Source organism: Corvus hawaiiensis, chromosome 5 (genome assembly GCF_020740725.1).
Source record: "Corvus hawaiiensis isolate bCorHaw1 chromosome 5, bCorHaw1.pri.cur, whole genome shotgun sequence".
Lineage (NCBI taxonomy): Eukaryota > Metazoa > Chordata > Aves > Passeriformes > Corvidae > Corvus > Corvus hawaiiensis.
Genome location: NC_063217.1, coordinates 699,597 through 721,706, shown reverse-complemented (window position 1 = coordinate 721,706; position 22,110 = coordinate 699,597). Strand labels below are relative to the sequence as shown.

The 22,110-nt window shown below is 42.9% G+C and overlaps 1 protein-coding gene across 3 annotated transcripts in view; it reads right to left on the bottom strand.

The window, feature by feature from the left end:
• The window catches only part of ATRN (attractin), a 159,502-nt gene that overhangs the window by 77,736 nt on the left and 59,656 nt on the right, over positions 1-22,110 (bottom strand). For all 3 annotated transcript variants that reach the window (XM_048304944.1, XM_048304946.1, XM_048304945.1), the window contains 12 exons: positions 21,470-21,638; positions 20,044-20,134; positions 18,671-18,914; positions 17,052-17,235; positions 14,603-14,757; positions 10,196-10,280; positions 8,511-8,731; positions 7,212-7,333; positions 6,578-6,716; positions 4,431-4,612; positions 2,115-2,331; positions 793-978 (listed from right to left, as the gene is read on the bottom strand). In XM_048304944.1, coding sequence (XP_048160901.1) covers positions 793-978; positions 2,115-2,331; positions 4,431-4,612; positions 6,578-6,716; positions 7,212-7,333; positions 8,511-8,731; positions 10,196-10,280; positions 14,603-14,757; positions 17,052-17,235; positions 18,671-18,914; positions 20,044-20,134; positions 21,470-21,638 — 1,995 coding nt within the window. The remainder of the gene's footprint in view (positions 1-792; positions 979-2,114; positions 2,332-4,430; positions 4,613-6,577; positions 6,717-7,211; positions 7,334-8,510; positions 8,732-10,195; positions 10,281-14,602; positions 14,758-17,051; positions 17,236-18,670; positions 18,915-20,043; positions 20,135-21,469; positions 21,639-22,110) is intronic.

The window sequence follows — 22,110 nt, the reverse complement described above, 5'->3', positions numbered from 1 at the left end:
TATTCCTTTTCCCAGACTATCTTGAAAAATATTTTCTGGATTCTTTGTGATGCAAGATGAGCAGACTTTCTATTTTGATGTTTAAATTGAAATATTTGCCTTTAAAAAGTAAAGAAGAGTAGTAGAGAAACATTTTTGTCCATTATTTTAGCTTACTCATCTCCTGCCTGATTCTTCCTCCAACTTTTGACCTCAGGCAATATGGGAAGTTCACACTCTCATGTTCCTTAAATTTATTTTCTTCATCTCTTATTTTGTAACACTTTGAGCTACTGGTGATGGCCCTCCTCACACCCAACTTCTAAAGAATTCAACATAAATCAAATAATTTCTACATCTTCGCTTGTTTTAAGTTTTTTGCCTCTTTTACCCCAGTTTGAAAAGAAAACACAGCATTCCAAAGTGCCACGAAGCTTTTGCAGTTTAACTTACATCTACCTAAAAGTGGCAAAAAAGTAAATAATTTATTTATAATGAGGTAGAAATTCCTGCTACAGTCTGTAAGTAGACAATACTTCTGAGTAAAACACTTGTGTAAACCCTAATTTGGATTTGATAATCAGGCAATCACAAAGTGGTTTGGGTTGGAAAAGAACTTACAGACAGTGTCATTCCACCCCCTGCCACGGGCAGGAAACCTTCCACTAGACCAGGTTGCTCCAAACCCCATCCAGCCTGGTCTTGTTCCTCTCATCCAGGGGATTTTCAGCACAACCCACGTGGGTCTCAATGACTTTTACCAACAAAACACAAGCGCCCAGCCACCCCCAGGAGCCAGGAGCGGTCACTTACGTGGACAGCTGCTCATGGTGTACCACTCCATGCACTGCCCATAGGGGAAGGAGGCCACATAAGCGTTGGAGTCCACGCACTGCTTCATGTTGCTGCACCACATGCACTCGGAGCTGCCGCTCGTGCATTCCCCGCAGGCGGAGCGCAGCGCGCAGGGCGTGCGGCACTGCTTGGCGCTGTGGTTGGCTGCGGGGGGAGGACAACAATCAGTTCTCTTCCAGAAGTAATCATGGCTTGGAAGTGACCGTAAAAACCATCTCATCCCACCCCCCGCCATGGGCAGGGCCAACTTCCACTATCCCAGGCTGCTCCAAGCCCCATCCAACCTGGCCTTGAACACTTCCAGGGATGGGGCAGCCACAGCTTCTCCGGGGAACAGTGTTATGAGAGTGGTCTCTTTTTCTCTCCAGCTCTGTTGATGTATTCCTCAGTCACCCTCCCCAGCAAAGCATAGGGAAGAATCCCCATGTTTTACATGAGCACACAGGGACATGTTTTAAGTGATTTGATCAGTTCCAGACATAAATGAGCACTCAAAGCAGAACTAACTCAGCAGTTTGTAGTGTGAGCCAATGCTTTAAGCTTTGCTTCAAGTGATTGTTCTCACACCATAAAAAACAAGGTAAAGCTTAAACCCAAGTGCTACAAGTGAAAACATACAGAATTTTGAGTTCATGTTCCACATTCAGGATTCACATCCTGCACTTCCACAAAGAATGATTTCAACTGGTGTAATGTACTTAAAATTTTTATTTGATCAACCAACTTCCCTAACACTTAAAGAGGCACTAATTGGTATTCAGAAATAATCAGCTACAGTGGAGAGTTAACAGACCAAGCCATCTGAAAAGATACGCAGTTTCAAGAAAGCCGGAAGACTTTTCCCAAAAGCAAATAGCTTCCTTTTTTCAAAGTTCTTGTATCTCCAAAGTGTCTTGGCCAATTAATTTCAAACTTTGACAAAATCCTCCTCTGGCTACATAGCAGGAGCAGGGAAAAAGAGGAATTCAATTGGAAAGTTACTTTGTTTGGGTTTTTTTAAACAGGAGATTGCTCCATACCATAATTAACCTAAATGTCACATGTAGGTATGCAATTGAAAAAAAATAATTAAAATAATGTACTTCAAATATTTTACAGTTAACAGCATAAATGTTGAGCTAATTTTAAAATTTCTAGTTCCTGCATGAAATACATCCACAAGACACGGGTTCAGAACTACTTTTCTTCAGCAAAGTCATGATTCAGCTGGGTTGAAACGCAAAAAATTGTATTCTCTTTACTCTCTAAGAAATACTCATCAACCAGACAGCTGTTGTTACCTGGCCTTTCACACACAGTGCCGTTGACCTCGTTGATACACGTTGCTGCCTTCAGTCCCTGTTGGGAAGGCTCAGCTAAATATCCACAAAATCCAGCATCACTCGGTTCATTGGGAAGCCACTGGACGAGGGTGTTGGTGAAGGGAGACATGTCTTCCCAGCACCAATATGACACATTGATTTTCCTCAATCCAACCCATGGAGTCAAAGTTTTGGGCTAGAAATAAAGGAGCAGGTCAAATCTAAGTTAGTGTTGCTGGCCACAAACGTCTTAATATAAAGATCCCATAAGACAACTATTTCTACCAGCAATTTATTTTTTGGCACGCTTTCATTTTGGGGAGGAGCATTTGAGCTCTATTGCAATAGCATCTTGTTTTACTGTTAAAATATGTAAACATCACCTACTTCAAAATGATTTTATGCACTTTTATACCCTAGAGCTGCAGCTTCCAACAACAACAGGGTTACAAAGCATATTGTGCTAACACCAACATATTTTCTTGTTATTACTAAACATCTACATACAGTTTACTTGAACAAGGAGTAACTGCAAAGCAGAGCCTCCCCCAGCACATCCACCAGGGCTCCAAGCCCCATCCAGCCTGGCCTTGGACACTTTCAGGGATGGGGCAGATGCAGCTTCTCTGGGCACCCTGTGCCAGGGCCTGCCCACCCTTCCAGGGAACAATTCCTTCCCAATCTCCCATCCATCCCTGCCCTCTTTCCCACTGGGAAGCCATTCCCTGGCTCCTGTCCCTCCATGCCTTGGCCCCAGTCCCTCTGCAGCTCTCCTGGAGCCCCTTTAGGCCCTGCAAGGGGCTTGCAGCTCTCCCTGGCTCCTTCCCTTCTCCAGGGGAACATTCCCAGCTCTCCCAGCTGCCTCCAGAGCAGAGGGGCTCCAGGCCTGGAGCAGCTCCGGGGCCTCCTCTGGGCTCTCTCCAGCAGCTCCACGTCCTTCTGCTCTTGGCCCCAGGGCTGGGGCAGCTCTGCAGGTGGGCTCTCACCTGAGCAGGGCAGAGGGGCAGATTTCCCCCCTCCCCTGCTGCCCACACTCTGGGATCAGCTCAGGATGCAGTTTCCCACCTTACAAGCATTCTATACTAATATCCACTAAAACAGGCTCCTAGTCTCTTTCAGCTCAATTTTCAAAGTACTCTGTAGGTGGAAAAAAACCTGGTAAACTAACAATTCTTTTTTTCACAGTGTAAAGATTTAAACACTATGAGGGAAGGGTTACCATGTGCCTTTACGAATTTTAAATTACTCTACACTCAACTACTGGAATATCCAGAAACACCTGGAGCTGTCAGAATCACATATTTTTACGCTATCCCAGGCTTGGCTTCCTCATTTTACAAAAGACTTAATGAACAATCTTGCTTAAATTGCACCTAACCTTTCCTTGGCTAAATCGACTCCCCTCTAAAACACTGTAATTGTTGAAATTCCACTTTAAAATTACAAAGGGAATCAAGGCAAGGAATGTTCTTGTTTTAATAGGGGAATATTTCTCTTAAATACTGAAGCATGTTCTCCCCTGAAAAAAAGCAATCCTATTCCCTCTAGCCTCATTTTTTCTAGAGAAAATGCTTCTCACAGTGGCCTCTGGGACCCAGGAGTTGTTATTCTGATGTGCCATCAGGCCACAGCAGCTTTCCAGCCTAATCCAGGATTTTAGAAAAGATGCACAGCATCATTCTTTGTCAGGGCTGTAGCACCACCTACACAACCTGCCCTGAACATCTCCCTGCTTCTCCCAGGGACTGGAAAAAAGATGTATTTATTTCATTGATGCATGAAGAGGGAAAAATTCCAATTCACTTCTCCCTGGGCCCAACAGAAAAGCACCTGCTACTAAATCACACACAAATAGTGCCAAATAAGCCAAGCAGCTCTGTGGAATGAGAAGGTGACATTTTAAACAGCTGCTTTTCTAAGTGGAGTAAATAACTCAATACTTTACGTTAAGCACCTCCAGTGCCCCAAAGGGACCTTTATTTATAAAATATTGTATACAAGTCACCAGAGGGCTCCTGCTGCAGTCCTGTATTCCACTGAGGAAATACGGGTGTGATTCCAGAACAGAAAGTGATATCTCCAAGGCACTGTGTATGTTTATATTTATCTTTCCCATTTACATTCTCTACAATTTTAGCTCAGAAGCACCTAGAGAGTACACTGAATTTCAAAAGAAAATCAGTTGGTTTTGGTTAAGAGGCATTTCTATTGTGTACAAAGCACACAATACCCCGGCAAGGACTCCTCCACAGCCACAGCTTTATTACGCAAGGGACATACAAGAGAAGCACTCACCGAAGACTGCATCTTCTGCAGCTCCTTCAGAACAAATTCCACCTTCTTCTGGGTGGTGAGAGAAGCCAATAAAGCACCATTGGACCTGCAGGACAGTTTGGCATGATCGTAGTTCTCCTTAGCATTGGTGATCTTCAGGCAGGAGTTGCCAACCAAATGCCAGTTTGTTCCACAGATATTTTCTGGGGGACAAGGCGGGAAAAGAAAGTAAACCCAGAGATGCAGGTGACCTTCCCAACAATCAAGGCAGTGAAAGAACCATGAAAAAACATGAGCCCAGGTGGGCAAGAGGCCAGTGGCCCCTGGGCTGTCCCAGCACTGGAGTGGCAGCAGGGCCAGGGCAGTGCCCGTCCCTGTGCTGGCACTGCTGGGGCACCTCCAGTGCTGGGGGCAGCTCTGGGCCAAGAGAGCCCTGGAGGGGCTGGAGCTCTCCGGGGAGGGGAACAGAGCTGGGAAAGGGCTGAAGAATTCCTGAGGGAGCTGGAAAGGGGCTCAGGCTGGAGCAAAGGAGGCTCAGGGGGGACCTTGTGGCTCTGCACAAGTCCCTGACAGGAAGGGGCAGCCAGGGGGAGTCAGGCTCCTCTCTCAGGGAAGAGGGGCAAATGCCCTCAGGTTGGGCCAGGGAAGGTTTAGGTTGCGTAATAAGGAAAATTTCTTCATGGAGAGGGTTGTCAGGCATTGGAAGGGGCTGCCCAGGTGAGTGGTGGAGTCCCCACCCCTGGCAGTGTTCAGAAAACAAGCAGACACGGCCCCTAGTGCTGTGGCTTAGTGGGCATGGTGAGGTTGGGACAAAGGTTGAACTTGATGATGATGATCTTGGAGGTATTTTGCAGACTTAATGATTCTATTCCCTTCCACTAAGAACACCTACAGCCCCATCCCAAACCAGTATGACATAGAGGTGTGCTCAGAAATGTTGATGCATAATAATACTGGAGGAGAAGAAAATCCATTTAAGGGAGCTGAAGTCCAACATCGACATTTAGTTACCTGCAGTATGTAATCAAAGCACTTATTACAACACTGAATAGTAAAACTGTTGAAGGAGAAAGAGGAAAAGAAACCAAACTTGTATTTTGTTGATGTCTTAAAGCCACTTATTCACTCACAGTTGTCAGGGGACCTTTTGGCAGGAGAGGGTCGTTGGGCTAATCCTCTCCACAGCACAAACTTCCAGGATTAATCCCTGCTTCATTCCCTGCTTCATCTTGAGCACAACCCCACTACTGGAGAACTCCTTACACTTTGGATTAATTATTTCCCTTACAGAAAAACCCTGATGGGCATTTCCAGTGTGAATTCAGACTTAGCAGACGGAAAAGCTCTCAAGTGTCAATTTTTCATACGAGCTTTTTACACATATGATCAAGTCATCACCCTTTCTACATCAAATAAAACAGACCAAGCTCTTTGTCTATCTCACTAAAAGATGTTTTTCTCACTCTCATTGCTCTTCTTCAAAGTCTCCTCAATTTTTAGCTGTTGCAAACTAGCAAACACCAGACCTGGACATGTCCAGACCTACCGGTTTCTTGGGGAAGGCTTTCCATGTCCATTAAAATATCCTGGGCTTTCTTTTCTCCTCTTTCTCTACACTTTATTACCTACAAATGTTAATCACTGGAGATCGTGTATTTCTCTCCCAGTCATTGGGATAAAAAAAAAATAATTACTGCAAGGGAATTAATAACCAACTCTTGTGAGCTCTACTGGAAACACTCTAATAGGAGAATTTTCCTTAAACACTTCAGGTGTTACTTGCCTCATTTGTCCACTATGTGCCATTATGCTTTTGCACAATTTTAGTTCCTAAATTAAATAGCATGCATTACTAAACCTAATATCTTGCAGAAGCCTATTATCAACAGCTTTTATCAAATGAAAAGGGAGAGATGAAATACAGCCTAATAATTATATGAGTGATCATAGTCCTCTTCAGACAACTGGGACTGAAAAATATTCCAGCAGACTTGCTGTATTTACTACAAATTAAGTTTCATACCAAAGCTGGAATGATTAAACAACATTATTTGCTCCATCTTAACACTAAAAATTACAGATTTGGAGGTAAAACCAACAAAAATTAAAAAAACACCCTGCAACAACTTTTGGACTGGGTGAATTTGGGTTATGCCACCAGTACCTACCTGGCAAAGCGATGCACTCCTGATTCCTAGGTTCCCACTGACAGTTTTGATCCATGGCACAGCTTTTACAACTCGTCTTTTTGTTACAGTAATAGGCAGGATTATCCTTGGGACAATTGTCATAGAGAGTAACAGGAACCTAAAAGAAATAGCACAGGTGAGGCTTTTTCCGATATCCACCCCATGTGGGTTTATAACAGCCATAATCACAACAGTTCAGCTCTACAGAGAAATTTAGATATCCAAAAGCCATGGAACTGGGCTGGTTATCAAAGATATTCCCCCAAAACACCACCTGACGTTTTCTGTACTAAAGCTTTTACAAGAGGGTTATTTTGTTTTTCCTAGGGAAAACCCTATTGATACCAAACCCAAAATGTGATTAATGAATCATCATACCATGGTGAAACCTCCACCTCTTCTCCTGCCCACAGCCATCCTCCTAAGTTCATTGGAAAATACCATGCAAAACCCTTGGATCAAATTGAAAGAATCCAAGCATGTAGCACTTCTGAGCTAGACATGCACTGGGAATAACAAAACAGGGATCATAACACTGACAGATGAAAACATTTGTGAACATTTGCTGTTCCAAGGGGTAAATTCAAACTAAGGAAGTGTTAAGAGCCATTACCTGTTCCTCTGTGCAGTTGTTGTGTGCTGGGATACACTGGTCAGAACACCACTGACAGCTGTTTGTGTTGGCTGTGCAGCTGTAGCAGTCTGTAATCTGATCACATTTTTCATTGTCTACAACTATTAAAGAAAAAAACCTGCATGACCAAAAACAGGCATTTCCTGACAGAGCTCTAAGAACTTGATTATTTACAGCAAAAGATACAACCAAATAGCAGTGCCTGTAGATTTTCTGTTAGCAGCTAAAATCAGGTACTTTCATGTGTTTGAACTGATAGAAAATTACTTTTATTTACAGCAGCAATCATTTTTAGTGCCCAAGGAGCCCTAAAACACACCACCAGAAAATAATGCACCAAGACATGGAAGCACATGAACTAAGACACGCTAATGCCCGGGGAAATGATGCCAGAGGATATTCCATCAGGACAGTGGCCATCTCCCACCACAGGCCCATCTTCCTGCAAACCAGGCCTTCAAGTGGAGCATTTCCCTGCGAAGCCTGAACTTTTCTTTCATCTTTCCAATTATTTATTGCCTGTGTTTTGTGAAAATTTATGGTGCATTGAGAGCCCAGCAAGGCAATGTCCCCTTACATCAGTTTCTATTAAATAATTAAAGGCTGCACATCTGTTACAGAATCAAGGGTTGTGTAATCAATTCAGAGCAATGAATGTATCAGGATAAAGCTGTTTAAAATTATTCTATGGAGAAATACAGGAATCAGACCTTAAAACATTCATTCATTTTGCCTGCCCCTGTAAATAGAATCATAGAACCCCAGAATGGCTTGGGTTGGAAAGGACCTTAAAGATCATCGGGCTCCAACCCCCTACCAAAAAGATACCGTAACTTTTCCTAAAGCAGTATTCCTGCTGTCTCTTTTGAAGAGTACAGGAAAACTCCACCAGATCCGGATGCCCTTCCTCACCCCGTGGTGTTCACCAGCAAATTCTTGGCTCTCACAAGGTCAATTCTTGGAGCAAACATTTACAGAATGATGGTCCAGGCCTGGTTCCTGGCTGGTGATGCTTGTTTGGGATAGAAAAGTAAGTCCAAGAAGCAGGGTAGGAAGAAGATCTCATGAACAAGCAGCTTCAGGAGCAGGAGATAGAAACTTCTCCACATCTCCATGACATTTGGTCAGAGGAAGGGCTCCCAGGATATGTGGAAGCACAACCACAGCCCCCCATCTAAAACCTGACATTGTAATGGCATACAATTAACACGTGACAGAATTTGGAAAAAGACCCTGCACACCCTTCAGAAAAAGCAATAGAAAGAACGTGACACATACCTGGCTTGGGAGGACAGTCTTCAAAGACCTTTTGCTGCTGCTCCACTGTTGCATTTTCCCAGGGGATGCAGCGAGGAGGGCTGGGAGCCCACACACATCTGACGCCAGGACCTGCCTGCAGGCAGGACGTCGCGTTGTCAAAAGCCTCACATCTCTCAGGTGTGAACTTCAGGATGTCACTCAGGAGGAGGCTGTTGAAGCCTCCAAATACATACATGGTGCTGGACAACATGGAAGTAAAGAGAGAAAATCTCGCAGCTGTTTTCATGGACAGAGCACTGCTCCAGGTAAATGGGATTTAAGGTCTGAGGGAAGTGTTTTATTACATGCTAGCATATATAAATCCAAATAAATAGCTCTTGGTTAAGGGAAGCACTAAAGAAAAGGTCAGTCAAATTTCACTGTTTCAGAGAAGCCAGAGAGACTCAACACAGAGTCAGAGCTATTCAAGGTCATCAACCAATGTTCCCCTTCAGCCAAAACTTTGGGAGCACCTGATCAACATGATTATACATAAAATGCTGCAAAAATACGGGATCCTCCTATAATCTGCAGTGGCAAGATATGAAGGAAGGCTAAAAATTGGGGAGATGGTATCATAGCATTAAACCAGAGTTCAGAAACCACGACAAAACAATTTGGTGCTGTCACTGTCTCTACTCTTCTGTCAGAAAACCACACTTTGCATGGCTGGTAACAACTGCACAGAATCATTGTGTCAACTAAAAAAACCCAAACAACCCCCAAAACAAATAATATTTTGTAGGGGGAGAGGTGTGGGATTTTAAACCACAGTATCACAACTGCACCAGGTAAAACGTCAAATTTTAGTAGTTACACAAAAATGTCACCCAGAAATTCTCTGTGCATCTGTGTTTGCCAATGCACCCTTAAAAATACCGTGAAGAAGGCTCAAGACAACTGAAAAGAGAAGTTTTGATTGATTAATAAGTATTTTTAATATGATTTTCATTCTATTTTAGGACTCCTATGATAGGAATTTCTCAAACTTGGTTCCACTGATTCAGTAACAGCTGATTCTGTAACAGCTGTTCATCTAGAAGCAGGGATACAGTGTGTAAGGCTTAACAGCCAAAATCTCACCTAAGATTTCACCCAAATACTGGACATCACGTGCCTAGGGAAGAGCAGCCCCATAGGATAAGGTGTGTCAAGTGAAACATGGACAAATTTAAAAAGTATGAGGGAAATTCAGATTTGAAAATCAATGTCAGTGCAGCTAAGAAATTAATGTGAAATACATTGAAATGCACAATTGTGACATAAATAAAAAATAGAAATATATATAAAAATAATGAAAAAAAATCAAACTATTGGAAAAACTAAGTGAGCTGAGACAGTTTAGCCCAGTGAGGAAGGGCTGATGGGAACAGGTGAATACTGAAGACATGCAAGAGTGAAGATCTGAAAACTTTCCGAGATTCACAGAATGACAGAACGGTTTGGGTGGGAAGGAACCTTAAATCCCATCTCATTCCACCCCGTGCCATTGGCAGGGACACCTCCCACTAGACCAGGTTGCTCCAAACCCCATCCAACCTGGCTTTGGACACTTCCAGGGATGGGGCAGCCAAAAGCTCCCTGGACAAGGAGGAGCCCCCTCGTCCAGAGGTCCTGATCTCCATGTGCCCATGTACAGAGATATGGAACATCTCTGCCCTTACCTGTTGTACAGCACAGCAGAGTGCCCAAACCTGTTCACATCATGGTGGAGACCCGGGCGAGGAAGGACAGACCACCGATCACAAGCTACGAGTGAAAAAAACTCATTTCAGAAATGTTTCTCTGGATAACGAATGAGACAACTTACACAGCATGCTTCTTCCTGGAAGATCCCAAACTACCTGTGATCTTTCAGTAAAGAGATTGAGGGGCTGGAGCGCATCCAGGGAAGGGAACGGAGCTGGGAAGGGGCTGGAGAGCTCCTGAGGGAGCTGGAAAGGGGCTCAGGCTGGAGCAAAGGAGGCTCAGGGGGGACCTTGTGGCTCTGCACAAGTCCCTGACAGGAGGGGGCAGCCGGGGGGGTCGGGCTCTGCTCGCAGGGAACAGGACAAGAAGTAGTTGCTTTTCCTCCTTTACTAGTAGAATTTTCACCATGTAACAAGTTCTGGTTTGATCTGTTTATACATGAATTATTTGCAGTTTTGCCCCAAACCAGTATCACTGAGAACAGAGGCTTATCTTTTTTTTTCTACTTTTTCCATTGCCATTATGTTCCTAGAGGGCAGATATCCATGCTTTTAAAAATATTTTTCACTCATCACAGCTTAAGGATTTGGGGCTGTTTTTTCTCTTTTAGTACAATGTTAGATTATTCCATCTTTTTCTATTAGCATAACATTTATAAGTTCTGCTTCATTTTTTACTTGGCTTCTCAGGTAATTTTTTCCTTTGGGCAGCATGGGAGAAAAAACAAACAAAGAAACATCTAACCCGATGAGCAAAGGAACAAAAGTAGGAAAAGTCAGTCCAATTCATAACACTTAAATTTCATAAAGGGAAGGGATCACCTTGGGGGCCAATATCCCAGAGGCACTTGGATGCAATTTATGCAATTAAGACAGAAAAGTCAATCTTCTGTAAAGATCTACAGAGCCCTCAAATACTCCTAAGATTCTTTAATACAAGATAAAACCATTGTTGCATGGACTGACCCTCTGGAAAAAATAAGCCCACAAACCAAACTAGCCCATGGATAAACTGAAAGGACAAAGATAAACAAAGTTTTAATTTTTTACTCAATTTAATTGGAAAATTGTTGGATAAAACAACAGATGAGGAGCAATTTTGTTCAAGAGTGCCGATAAAGAAAAGAGAGAACACACAGATTTAGTACTTTGATAAACTGTTATTTTGAAATTTATTTTTATATGTCATTTGCTCCATTTTCAAAGAATTTAACCTAGCCCAGCATCACTCCTGAGCCAAGCATGACAGTTCCAGTTTTTAATAGGAGACTTCAGAAAAATTGGACAGCAATTTGCAATTTTTCACCCATCAGGTTGTGTGTTATGTGAGGCCAAGAAACATGTTTTTCTAGATTAATAGAAGGCCTGGAATACTTTGCTTTCTAAGCTTCTTTCCCATCTTTAACCAGAGATCAAGTATTGGAAAAACTGAGTAATTCTCAGACTATGAAGAATCTTCTCCTTCCTAACTTAACCTAAAGCTTACAATGCCAGGATTTATTAAATGTACTGTTCAAACATAACATATCAGCTACGAAAATGGAAAAAAATGGAAAACATCCAGCTTCACCCTATGTCATAAAATCAGAATTTTGATGGTGTAAATACAAGAGTTTTAGTTTCTCTTCTGTGGGAAGAAAAGATCATCATAAAAGTAGCACCTTTACATTAAGCAGGAGGTAGAAGATTACATCAGGCATTTTTCCACCCAAAGCTGCTGCAGAGCAGGAAACTTTTTGACAAAGGCCAGACAGACCAATTTTGGGGATAGGAAGAGCTAAATGGCCATTTCAGTGTGCAGAAAACAGGGAAAATACTGCGAAACAGCTCTGCCCAAGTGCTCACCAACCCAAATGTCAACAATCGAAAGGCTTGTCCTGAGAATCAACAAGAATAGCACATGCACACAGCTGGATTGTTATCCTGAAACCTTCCCAAACTAGGCAGTACCTGGACAATTTGGACTGAATATGCCCCAACCTGGTCAAGCAGAGAATAAATGATAAGAAGCATTCAAGAACTTTTATTGCTCACCATCTCAGTGCAAGCTGTTGGCATTGCCCCACACAGATAAAAGATTTTTTTGTCCTCACAATACTCAGTGCATGTGCTCTGACTACTTGGAAATTTGAGGAGGGAAAACCAGAAAAATTTGATGATGTAAATAAAATTAGTTACTACCAAAATAAGTTTTAATGGCAAAGGTTAAGGAGAAGACCTGGGTTTGAAGCATTTGTTTCAGACTGGGTTTAATTCCACTTCTCTCCAGTCTTCCAACCATCACTATGATCATTAATCAGTCATGATCACTAATCAACGAGATGTAAAAAATGAGCAAACCAGCCAGACAGCATACTATAAAAGTAGGAAATAAAGACAATTATTAAGCCTCTCCACTGAAGGCCTCCAGTATCAACTGACCTTGCTTGGTTTTCTCCTGGGTAACTTGTGCCTTGGGAACATCAAGGGATAGATAACAGGGGGGGCTATATGGGCTTATTCCCATGGAGACCAACATGAGCACGACCAGGGTAATTGATTACTGCAGAGATCATGCATGAAGAACCACTGAAAAGGTATTTCTGCTGTGACACAAATGATGAGCCTCCACCCTAATTTATTCCTAGTCACATGGGATAAAGAAAATCATGCACAATGGGCACGATTCTGTTCCTGCAGTGAAGAGAACAGAAGTAGTGGTCTTATTTCTGAAAAAAAAGCTGCTCTTTTCAGGCTGAGAGTCTCTTCTCTAAGGAGTGAGGGGACTCAAGAACACCTCTCACCCATCATGTGAAGTAAAATCAATGTAAGCTCCCCATGTCAGTGAGCTTCTGGTAAGAATGGGGGATGTTGACTACACCACTCATGTCATGTAACGTGAACCTGCCTGTTACCTAAAGTGAATCAAAATGAACATCATTATTGGGATATTTTGTCAAATTAATGCAATTTGTGTTTTACACCTAACAGAGAGTTCAGTAGGTCAGGGCAGATAGCAGAATGCAGAAAGAAAAATCTATCACCATTGCTACCAAAGTTTAAAAAATCAAACTGTTCATGACTGCCACAGAATGACAAAAATACTCTGGGCTGGATGGCACCTTAAAGACAATCTCATTTCAGCTCTGTGCCATGGCCAGGAACACCTTCCACTAGACCAGGCTGCTCCAAGCCCCATCCCATCTGGTCGAATATCCCATTTTAATTCTTCAATTAAAAAATAAATCAAAATAAAGCCAGTTATGAGCACACAAAAATTCCAAAGGGATGTGACTAGAAATCACAGGAGGCAGAATGGAATGACTGCTGTAACAGAGAGCAAAATGGCACAAGGATACCAAACCCTGATGATCCAAGTATTCACTTGCACTTTCCTCTCACAAACCAGGAGTGGGATCTCAGTGGACAGTCACTTGGACATTTCAGATTTACATGATTATTTCAGGGAACCCACATTTGGGGCATTCTGAGAGCGAAAGGCAAATGTCAGAGTACAGAATGGGGTTTTTCCCCAGTGTGAATTATTTGTGTGTGTATGTAACTTCTTTTAGGTAATTTCATCTCTTCTTTCCTTGTTCTTCTTAAACTCATAGTCACTGGAATCCAAATCCACAAATAAATGCTGCCCTCTCCTGGCTATTGAAACTCAGCAAATCCAACCTAAAATTTGGCTTTATTATTGAATAAAGAAGATAAAACAAGAGTGTGCACTGTACAAGGTGAGTTTCAGCAGGGTCTAGTGTTTGTAACTGTCCTAAGAACCTGAATTTTTGATCCATCATAGATTAAAACACACTCAAAACATCAGGAGAGATTTACGGCTGAGACAGCAGGACAGGAAACAGCCTCAAGTTGTGCCAGGGAAGATGCAGATTAGATATTAGGAAATGTTTTTTGATGCAAAGGGTTGCAAATCACCGGAACAAGCTGCCTAGGGCAGTGATGGAGTCACCATCTCTGGAAGTGTTCAAAAAAGGTGTGGATGTGGCACTTGAGGACATGGTTTAGTGGTGAAAATTATAGCAGTGCTGGGTTGCCAGTTGGACTTGGTGATCTTAAAGGTTTTTTCCAACCTTAATGATTCTATGATTTTATGATTCTGTAACAATACACAGTTTAAAACCTCATTTTTAATGCCCAAGGTTGTGTATAAACTGTTGACGAAGGAACTGCTGTTGTCTGGAACTGGAAATCACTCACCTCATTTGCTTGGAATTCTGTAGCAAGCTAATGAGCCTCTCCTGATTGCACATCCCTGTGCCCAGCACCATTTGGGATGAAATACCCAGCATGTAAACCAGTCATTCTGAAGGCAAACTGAAGACAGCTCTGTTGGAATAGCCAAGTATTTGAGGGTTTGTTATTATTTCTGCTAGAACTTACCGATATCATATGCCATAAAATCTGAAGAAAAGCACTTGGCTCCATGGCTCATGGAGGTGTCATTGTGAGTGTTTCCTCCAAACACCAGCATGGTCCCACTCACTATCACAGCTGTGTGCAAGTACCGGAAAAATCGGCTGTCTTTCAGAATAGTCCTTCAGAAATAAAAATATATGTATTAATGAGACTGGTAAGTACCTGGCAAAGACAAAACACTCCATAAATCCAAGCTGAAGAACATTTTGAGGGTGCAGGGAGGAGGGTAATAGTATCTAACTACTTTTCCTAATGAGGTGCTTAACAATTACATTCCACACTATTCAATTCCTCCTGTAATTTCATTCTCATCTTTCCATTTGCTTTGCCAATTTATAGGAGAAATACATCCATGAGAGCCTCTTTCCAAAGCTACAGATCTTCAAATCATCAATTCTTTCCCTAGGGATTCTCAAGTTTTCACACTAACTTGGCTTTTGAGCAAAGTCAGCCTGGGAAGACTCCAATATTTTATAGTAACTCTGCTTTTACAGGAACCCAAATAATTCTTTCACACTGGGCAGCATCTGTTGCTTAGAAGTAAAAATTCTATTTTAAGGAAATCTATACAGCTCCTGAAAATGGAGCCCTGCAGCTTGTGAGCCCTGCACAACACGCTGGCTCATCGGTGACTAAATCATGGGAAGCACTAATCAAACTCAGCACTGATCTCAACTTCAATCAGTAGGATTGATGACACTGAACACAAAGGGTCATCTTTTGGAGGATTTTCCTACTTTTCTGAGAGGATTTGTGTTGAAGGAGGGGATTCTACCCCTGAGCCCCCTCAGGTGAGAGCCCACCTGCAGAGCTGCCCCAGCCCTGGGGCCAAGAGCAGAAGGACGTGGAGCTGCTGGAGAGAGCCCAGAGGAGGCCCCGGAGCTGCTCCAGGCCTGGAGCCCCTCTGCTCTGGAGGCAGCCTGGGAGAGCTGGGAATGTTCCCCTGGAGAAGGGAAGGAGCCAGGGAGAGCTGCGAGCCCCTTGCAGGGCCTAAAGGGGCTCCAGGAGAGCTGCAGAGGGACTGGGGCCAAGGCCTGGAGGGCCAGGAGCCAGGGAATGGCTTCCCAGTGGGAAAGAGGGCAGGGATGGATGGGAGATTGGGAAGGAATTGTTCCCTGGAAGGGTGGGGAGGCCCTGGCACAGGGTACCCAGAGCAGCTGTGGCTGCCCCTGGATCCCTGGCACAGTCCAAGGCCAGGCTGGATGGGACTTGAAGCACCTGGTCTAGTGGACAGGGTCCCTGCCCATGGCAGGGGCTGGAACAGGTTGAGCTTTAACATCCCTTCCACTAAGGACACCGAGTTGAGAGTGTGCTTGACACGCCTGAGGGACAGGATTCGATTCAGAGGGACCCGGAGGAGCTCAAGAAGTGGGCCCAAGGGAAGCTCATGGGATTTAACAAGGAAGAGAGGGCCTAAATCCCTGAAGAATAAAACAAAGAGTCAGTGACACAAAAAAAGGGCAGAGATAGAGATGAATAGGCAGTCCTACACACTCTACTTGTTCAACAGGGCTTGCCAGACTGATGAAATAAATGTGACAAAAGAAAATTGGTGCTGCAGGAGTTTGGAAGAACATTGTCACATTTGTTAAGTTTCTGCCTACTCAGCCAGATTTGTCCACTCCATGGCTGAAGTGGAAGACCAAATTAACCTGGAGAGGAAGTGGGGTTATTTCTGTGTGTACAACTGAGCGGGAAGGAGGGGGGTTGGAAATTAGTCACTCATTACCTTACTCATCAGTACAGACTCACAAACAGATGTTGCAGAAACACAAACTATTTTAACACTCAATAAGAGATATAGTGACTCAAATTTACATGCGTTAACCCAAAAGACAGTCTCCTCTTTGTTAGGAGCCTTTAGAAGCAGCGTTAAGAAAAACACACAATTAAGGAAAATGTATTTCACCTCTGTTGCTCCAAGTTGTGAAATGCGAACATAGCTTTTTAAAAAAACTCACCTTTGGGCAGAAACAAATCACAGAAGATTTCAGCTTAAGAAATGAACATTTCAAGCAGTTACAGAGCCAGAAGAAAATGGGGTTATAATAGACATTCTTTTACAGTCTTAACTGCAGAATGGATTACCACTCGCTTGACTGCAGTAACTGCACTCATATGCACAGGCTGTACAGTTAGCAAGAAAAAAACATCAAATATTTTTCTTTCATGCTTGAATCAAACAATATATTAAAATGGATTTCTTGGCTCGTTCACAGCCTTGATTATATTGATTATATGATTGTCTATTCATAAAGGGACATAAAAACAAGAGATCCAAGAGCACAGCATCTATCCTGAATTCAGGTAGACATAAACCACTGTACCCTTATTAAATACCCATCCTCTTGTTCACTACAAACAAAACTGATAGGGTAGTAAACAGGAAAAAGACAGAAGAAGAACCACTTACCACATACGGGAATCAACTTCATATTTGTACAAATCATCTGCCAGCCTGTACTTGTTGGCACTGAATGCTTTGTAACCTCCATGGATATAGATCGATCTTGTATTTGGATCATAAACACTGCTGTGACCATATCCTCCTTGCACCAAAGCTCCACTAGTCTGTAAGATACTCCAGGTATTTGTCACTAAAAAATATGAGTGACAAAACATGGTTAATTTCTGTCCATTAAAAACTCATCAACATGGTGAAATAAATTGGGATTCCCCTGACTCAGATCTAGACACTGTCTCCATCACTTCATATCCAAAAATATTCTTCAAGAAGTTTGTTGTCAAGAAGTGTTGCTAGCTATTTTTAATAAAGAAATAGCTCTTCCACAGTCATTTATTATATTTTGCAGACAAGCTAAGTAAATGGGAAATAAAAGTAGACAAACAATAGATTGCATTTCAATGACATGAAAATGCCAGCACTGTGACTTGATTTGGAATGGGGCTCAAGAGCACTTTTACTTTTTATATGTATGTAAATATATAAATATAAAGCCAGACAACACTGAAGCCAAGTCTGACTGTGAAGAACACTGCCGTTAAAAACTAATATGTGATTCATGATCCTATATCTCACTCACTAAAATAACATTGGTCTGAAGCACTTCAGACATATTATCATGGCAACAGAAATAAAAATACCACATTATACACCAAATCTCTGTAGGAAGTGCTGAATGAAACCCTAAACAAGGTTCCCAACTCCAGGCCAGAGCAGGCACACAATAGGCAAAGGAATTTAACAGTCTGCAAGATCACACATGGCACAAACAAATCACTGCCCTACCCGCCCTGGTTCTCTCTGCATTTCTCCTGGAGGAAGAAATCTCGCTCACATGGACACCAGAGAATCAGGCTCCAGTAGGTCCTCTGGATGAGCATGACTGGAGGACAAAGATAACAGGTCCAAAGTGCAGACAGGGCCACTATTTCTGAGAATAACCAGCACATTCCTGTTGTGAACTTGGTCCATGGAGCCCGGAATGTGCCTCCATTTCTGAGTTAGGCAGGAGTTCGGTTTACCTGGAAAGCTTCCTGTGCTTCTCCCCTGATGATACTAGAAATCTCTGGATCCGAAAATCAGGGCCTGGACTATTCCAGGATATGGGGGTCAGATCTATCAGGGATATGGGAATCCAGAAATTCAGCATCTCTTTCCCTAAGCATCTGCTGCTGGGGACATGAGTATCAGGTATTAAGCAGATATTTGGTCTGAATTGTTACAGCCATTATTATAATTCCAGAATTAAAAAATAACTACAGAAGTGGGGGGTTTTTTTCAGAGGGAGAGAGGAAAATTAATCTCAATTGCCCCCCAGTTGTCCTGCTTAGTCTCTCAATTACAGCTTTATGTCTTTGGGACCTAACACTGTGTATTAAAGCTGGAGTCACGTGGCTGCCTGCTCACTGGGTTATACAAATACCTTAGGTTCAACTTCTTGTAAATACAAACAGGAGGAGGACAACACATTTGCCTGTGTTTTGCTATCTGAACATGAGTAATTTAAATAACTTTCAAACCAACTCTTACACTTCAAGTGACTGGCAGAGGGCCCCACTCACACTCACCCAGGTTGTACTCCTGGACATTGCTGATGTACCCATAGAGCGGGCAGTGCCCAAAGAGGACGAGCATGACGGTGCTGTTGTCCTGCAGAGTGACGATGTGAGCCGAGTGTCCAACCACGGCGTACTGCTCCTTGGCCTTCAGAGTCACCGGGGCCCAGCTCTGGTTGGAAATGTGGAACACCCACAGCTGGCTGCTCACGTTCCCTGTTGCATCTATCTTACCACCATACATGTAGATATTATCCTGAAAGAAGTCAGACAAAATAAAGCCAAGGAGTTTAGCATTTAGGAAACAGCTACTTGGTAAGGAATGAAGCTACTGGTCTGAAGCTACTTAATAAAGTCCCCTGGAGAGGGGCTGTGGACAAGGGCCTGGAGTGACAGGACACAGGGAATGGCTTCACACTGGCAGAGGACCAGGTTAGATGGGATATTGGAAAGAAATTCTTCCCTGTGAGGGTAATGAGGCCCTGGCACAGGGTGCCCAGAGCAGCTGTGGCTGCCCCATCCCTGGAGGGTTCAAGGCCAGGTTGGACAGGGCTTGGAGCACCCTGGGATAATGGAAGGTGTCCCTGCCCATGGCAGGTGGTTGGGACTAGATGAGCTTTAAGGTGCCTTCCAACCCAAACCATTTTGTGATTCCATGATGAATTTCCATCCTTTGAGGTTCTTCAAGTGCTCTGTCTGTGAATGGCAGTGTGTGGCATTTTTTGAGTACTTATAATTAAGTTTTGTACAGGTCTGCACTGTTTGAGCTAAATAACATTCCAAAACTCAAAGGTCAATAATGGCTCAGCTCATTTCCTTTCCAAAGACTTTCCCATCCTGCTCTCACATGGCCTTCACTCACAGCAAGGCACACAGGTGAGAAAGGAGATAAAAACAGTCAAATCTGCTTGCTGTGTCAGATGCTGGAACATTAGATTCACAAGTTTACTTGCAGAGCAAGAAACAAAAATCCCTAATTCCCCAGCTCTGCTTTGGTGTCTTGGACAACAGAGCTCATAAAAATATTTATGTGATCTACATAAAAGGCAGCTGGAGAACCAGCTGAACTCCAGCAAACTCAGCCTCAGGCATGTCTTGTCAGCACAGACAGCAAGAAGGAAATTATGGACTCACTGACCTCAGTCCTCCTTAAAATCTCTGGAAAAAGGGCAAAGAAGGAACACACAGGCAGAAGCACTACAGACTTCCTAGGACACCCATCCAAGGATTCCCTAGAGCACAAGTATACAGCCTGGCCTAAGCGTGGACAAGCCGCTGAATGAGGAACACTTCTCCCAAAGCAAGACTGATCTGTGATAAGGGGTGGGAAGCAGGAGAGAAGAAGGGGATACAGCTGGGAAGTGAGTCTGGAACACTGAACTTACCTTGTGTAATGCCAACGAATGACCATATCTCATCTCTACCGTGTTCACAGAGTTGTTCAGTGGAAGCCACTCTTCAGAAATAAGATCATACCTGTGTAACAAAAACGGAATTATTTTCCAAGGAATAGGCATTAAAGCTGAGAATATGATTGCTTGTCCTTTCTAAGATTTGGGGAAAATTATCTACCAACTTAATATATTAGATATAATTATTTACTAAAATAATAAATCCTGCCATGATTTCAGCATGCACAAAGCTCACACAGACTACTTATGGGTTAAAAAAATCCAGTTGAGCCTGCTCTATTACTCAACATCCACATATTGATTTCCTTTGCCCTCTTTTCTTTTCCATACAAACCCAAGAGCTAATGCATTGACTATTAAGCTGTGATAACCTACACCACCTCTCCCTCAAAACAGTATGAAAACTTTGCACTAAACTTAGGTAATTTCCAAATACTTGATCAAAAAAAATCTGCCAGTGCTTAAAAAGCACTTTTTAATTATGTCTTTGCCATTCATGCTTGAAATAACATAAGCCCTCTGCCCTGAAAATGGCTTGTGGTTTTTTATCTAAAATAATGCACTCTACTTGCCATGCTTAGAGCCTTGTGAGATAAAATAATCTCTGAGAAAGCATTCAACAAAGCCATAGGGTATCCTATTAAAAAACGAGGTGTGACTTTGGAGGAGTAAATTGTGGGTGCATCTAGCAAGTGTTCTACATTTAAATGCGCGTTTTCAGCTCCTCTTCCCCTATAAGAACCATTACCTCCGGACGTGAGTGCAGAATACACAGCTCTCACTTAGGTTCATCCAAGTGAGGTATGCGAGTATCCCTGGAAAAAAATCCAGCTTTTGTCTGGATCTGCCCAAATACAATACAAAAGCTGCATTTTTTTAGTGGAGTATTTCCATGAAGCACACAATTATTACTTGATATTTTAGTCACTGTTAAATTTCCTCTAACAATTGCATAAATGTCCTCATCCTGATGCCACTCCCTGTTTGGTATCCCATCCACTATGGATAACTATCCAGAGTAATCAGTATGCATTAATTAAGGAGCCCAAAACTCTGAAGTCACACAGACATGACACAGGGACGGGCTAAAAACACTGAAGCAAAACTACCCTCTTTGAATATGAGGCCAGATATAATTTAGGAGCTGGCCCAGAAATACACAGGGAATAGTTAAATGCTGTCAGACACAGATGAATCAAAAATTCACTGAACATCAGGAACCTTATGCTTTTCTTTTCCCAAATTAGCACCCCTTAGCAAGATTTTCCCCCATCTCAAACATGAGCCTTAGTTTTTATTACAGTTGTTTTCCCTTGGAGATGAAGCATAGACCAAAGCAAAGTTAGCTCTCAAATCTAAGTTCCTCTCTTTAGTTTTTATTATCTGGGTGTATACTCACGCTAAAACCTTCTGAGAGTCAGAATGATTGAAGACATAGCCTCCAACAATCCACATTTTATTGTCATGGATGACGGTTTTGTGGGATGCTCTAGGAAGTTTTGGAAGAGAGTACTCCTCCCGGGTCCAAAACGATTGGTTTGCAGGAAGAGGAATTGAACAGCCAGGACCTGGGAAAAGAAGGTTTAAAAACTCTTTTTTTCCAAAGCCTTTATTCCAGCTGGAGGTCTATCTCCTACCATTGCTGTAGCTGGTTGCATTTAATATGACACTAACTCTTACATGTCAGTAGGTCTTTACAAAGGAAAAATGTATGTTCAGCCCAAATCATTGCCAAGTTGGGCATGGCTGATCAGATCAGCTGGACATGAGAACAAGGCATTTTACATGTTCAAACAGGTCAGCTATGACAACCAGGTTCAAATTTCCTTTAGAAGCATGGGAATGAGGTTTGAAGTGATGCCTGCATACCACGGGTTGGTTCCGCTTTGGATGGTGACGAAGTTGCTCTTAAAAGCAATTGTAAGAAAACACAGACTCACAGACTGGGTTGGGTTGGAAGGATTCCCTTCCAACCCCTGCCATGGGCAGGGACACCTTCCACTAGACCAGGGTGCTCCAAGTCCCATCCAACCTGGCCTT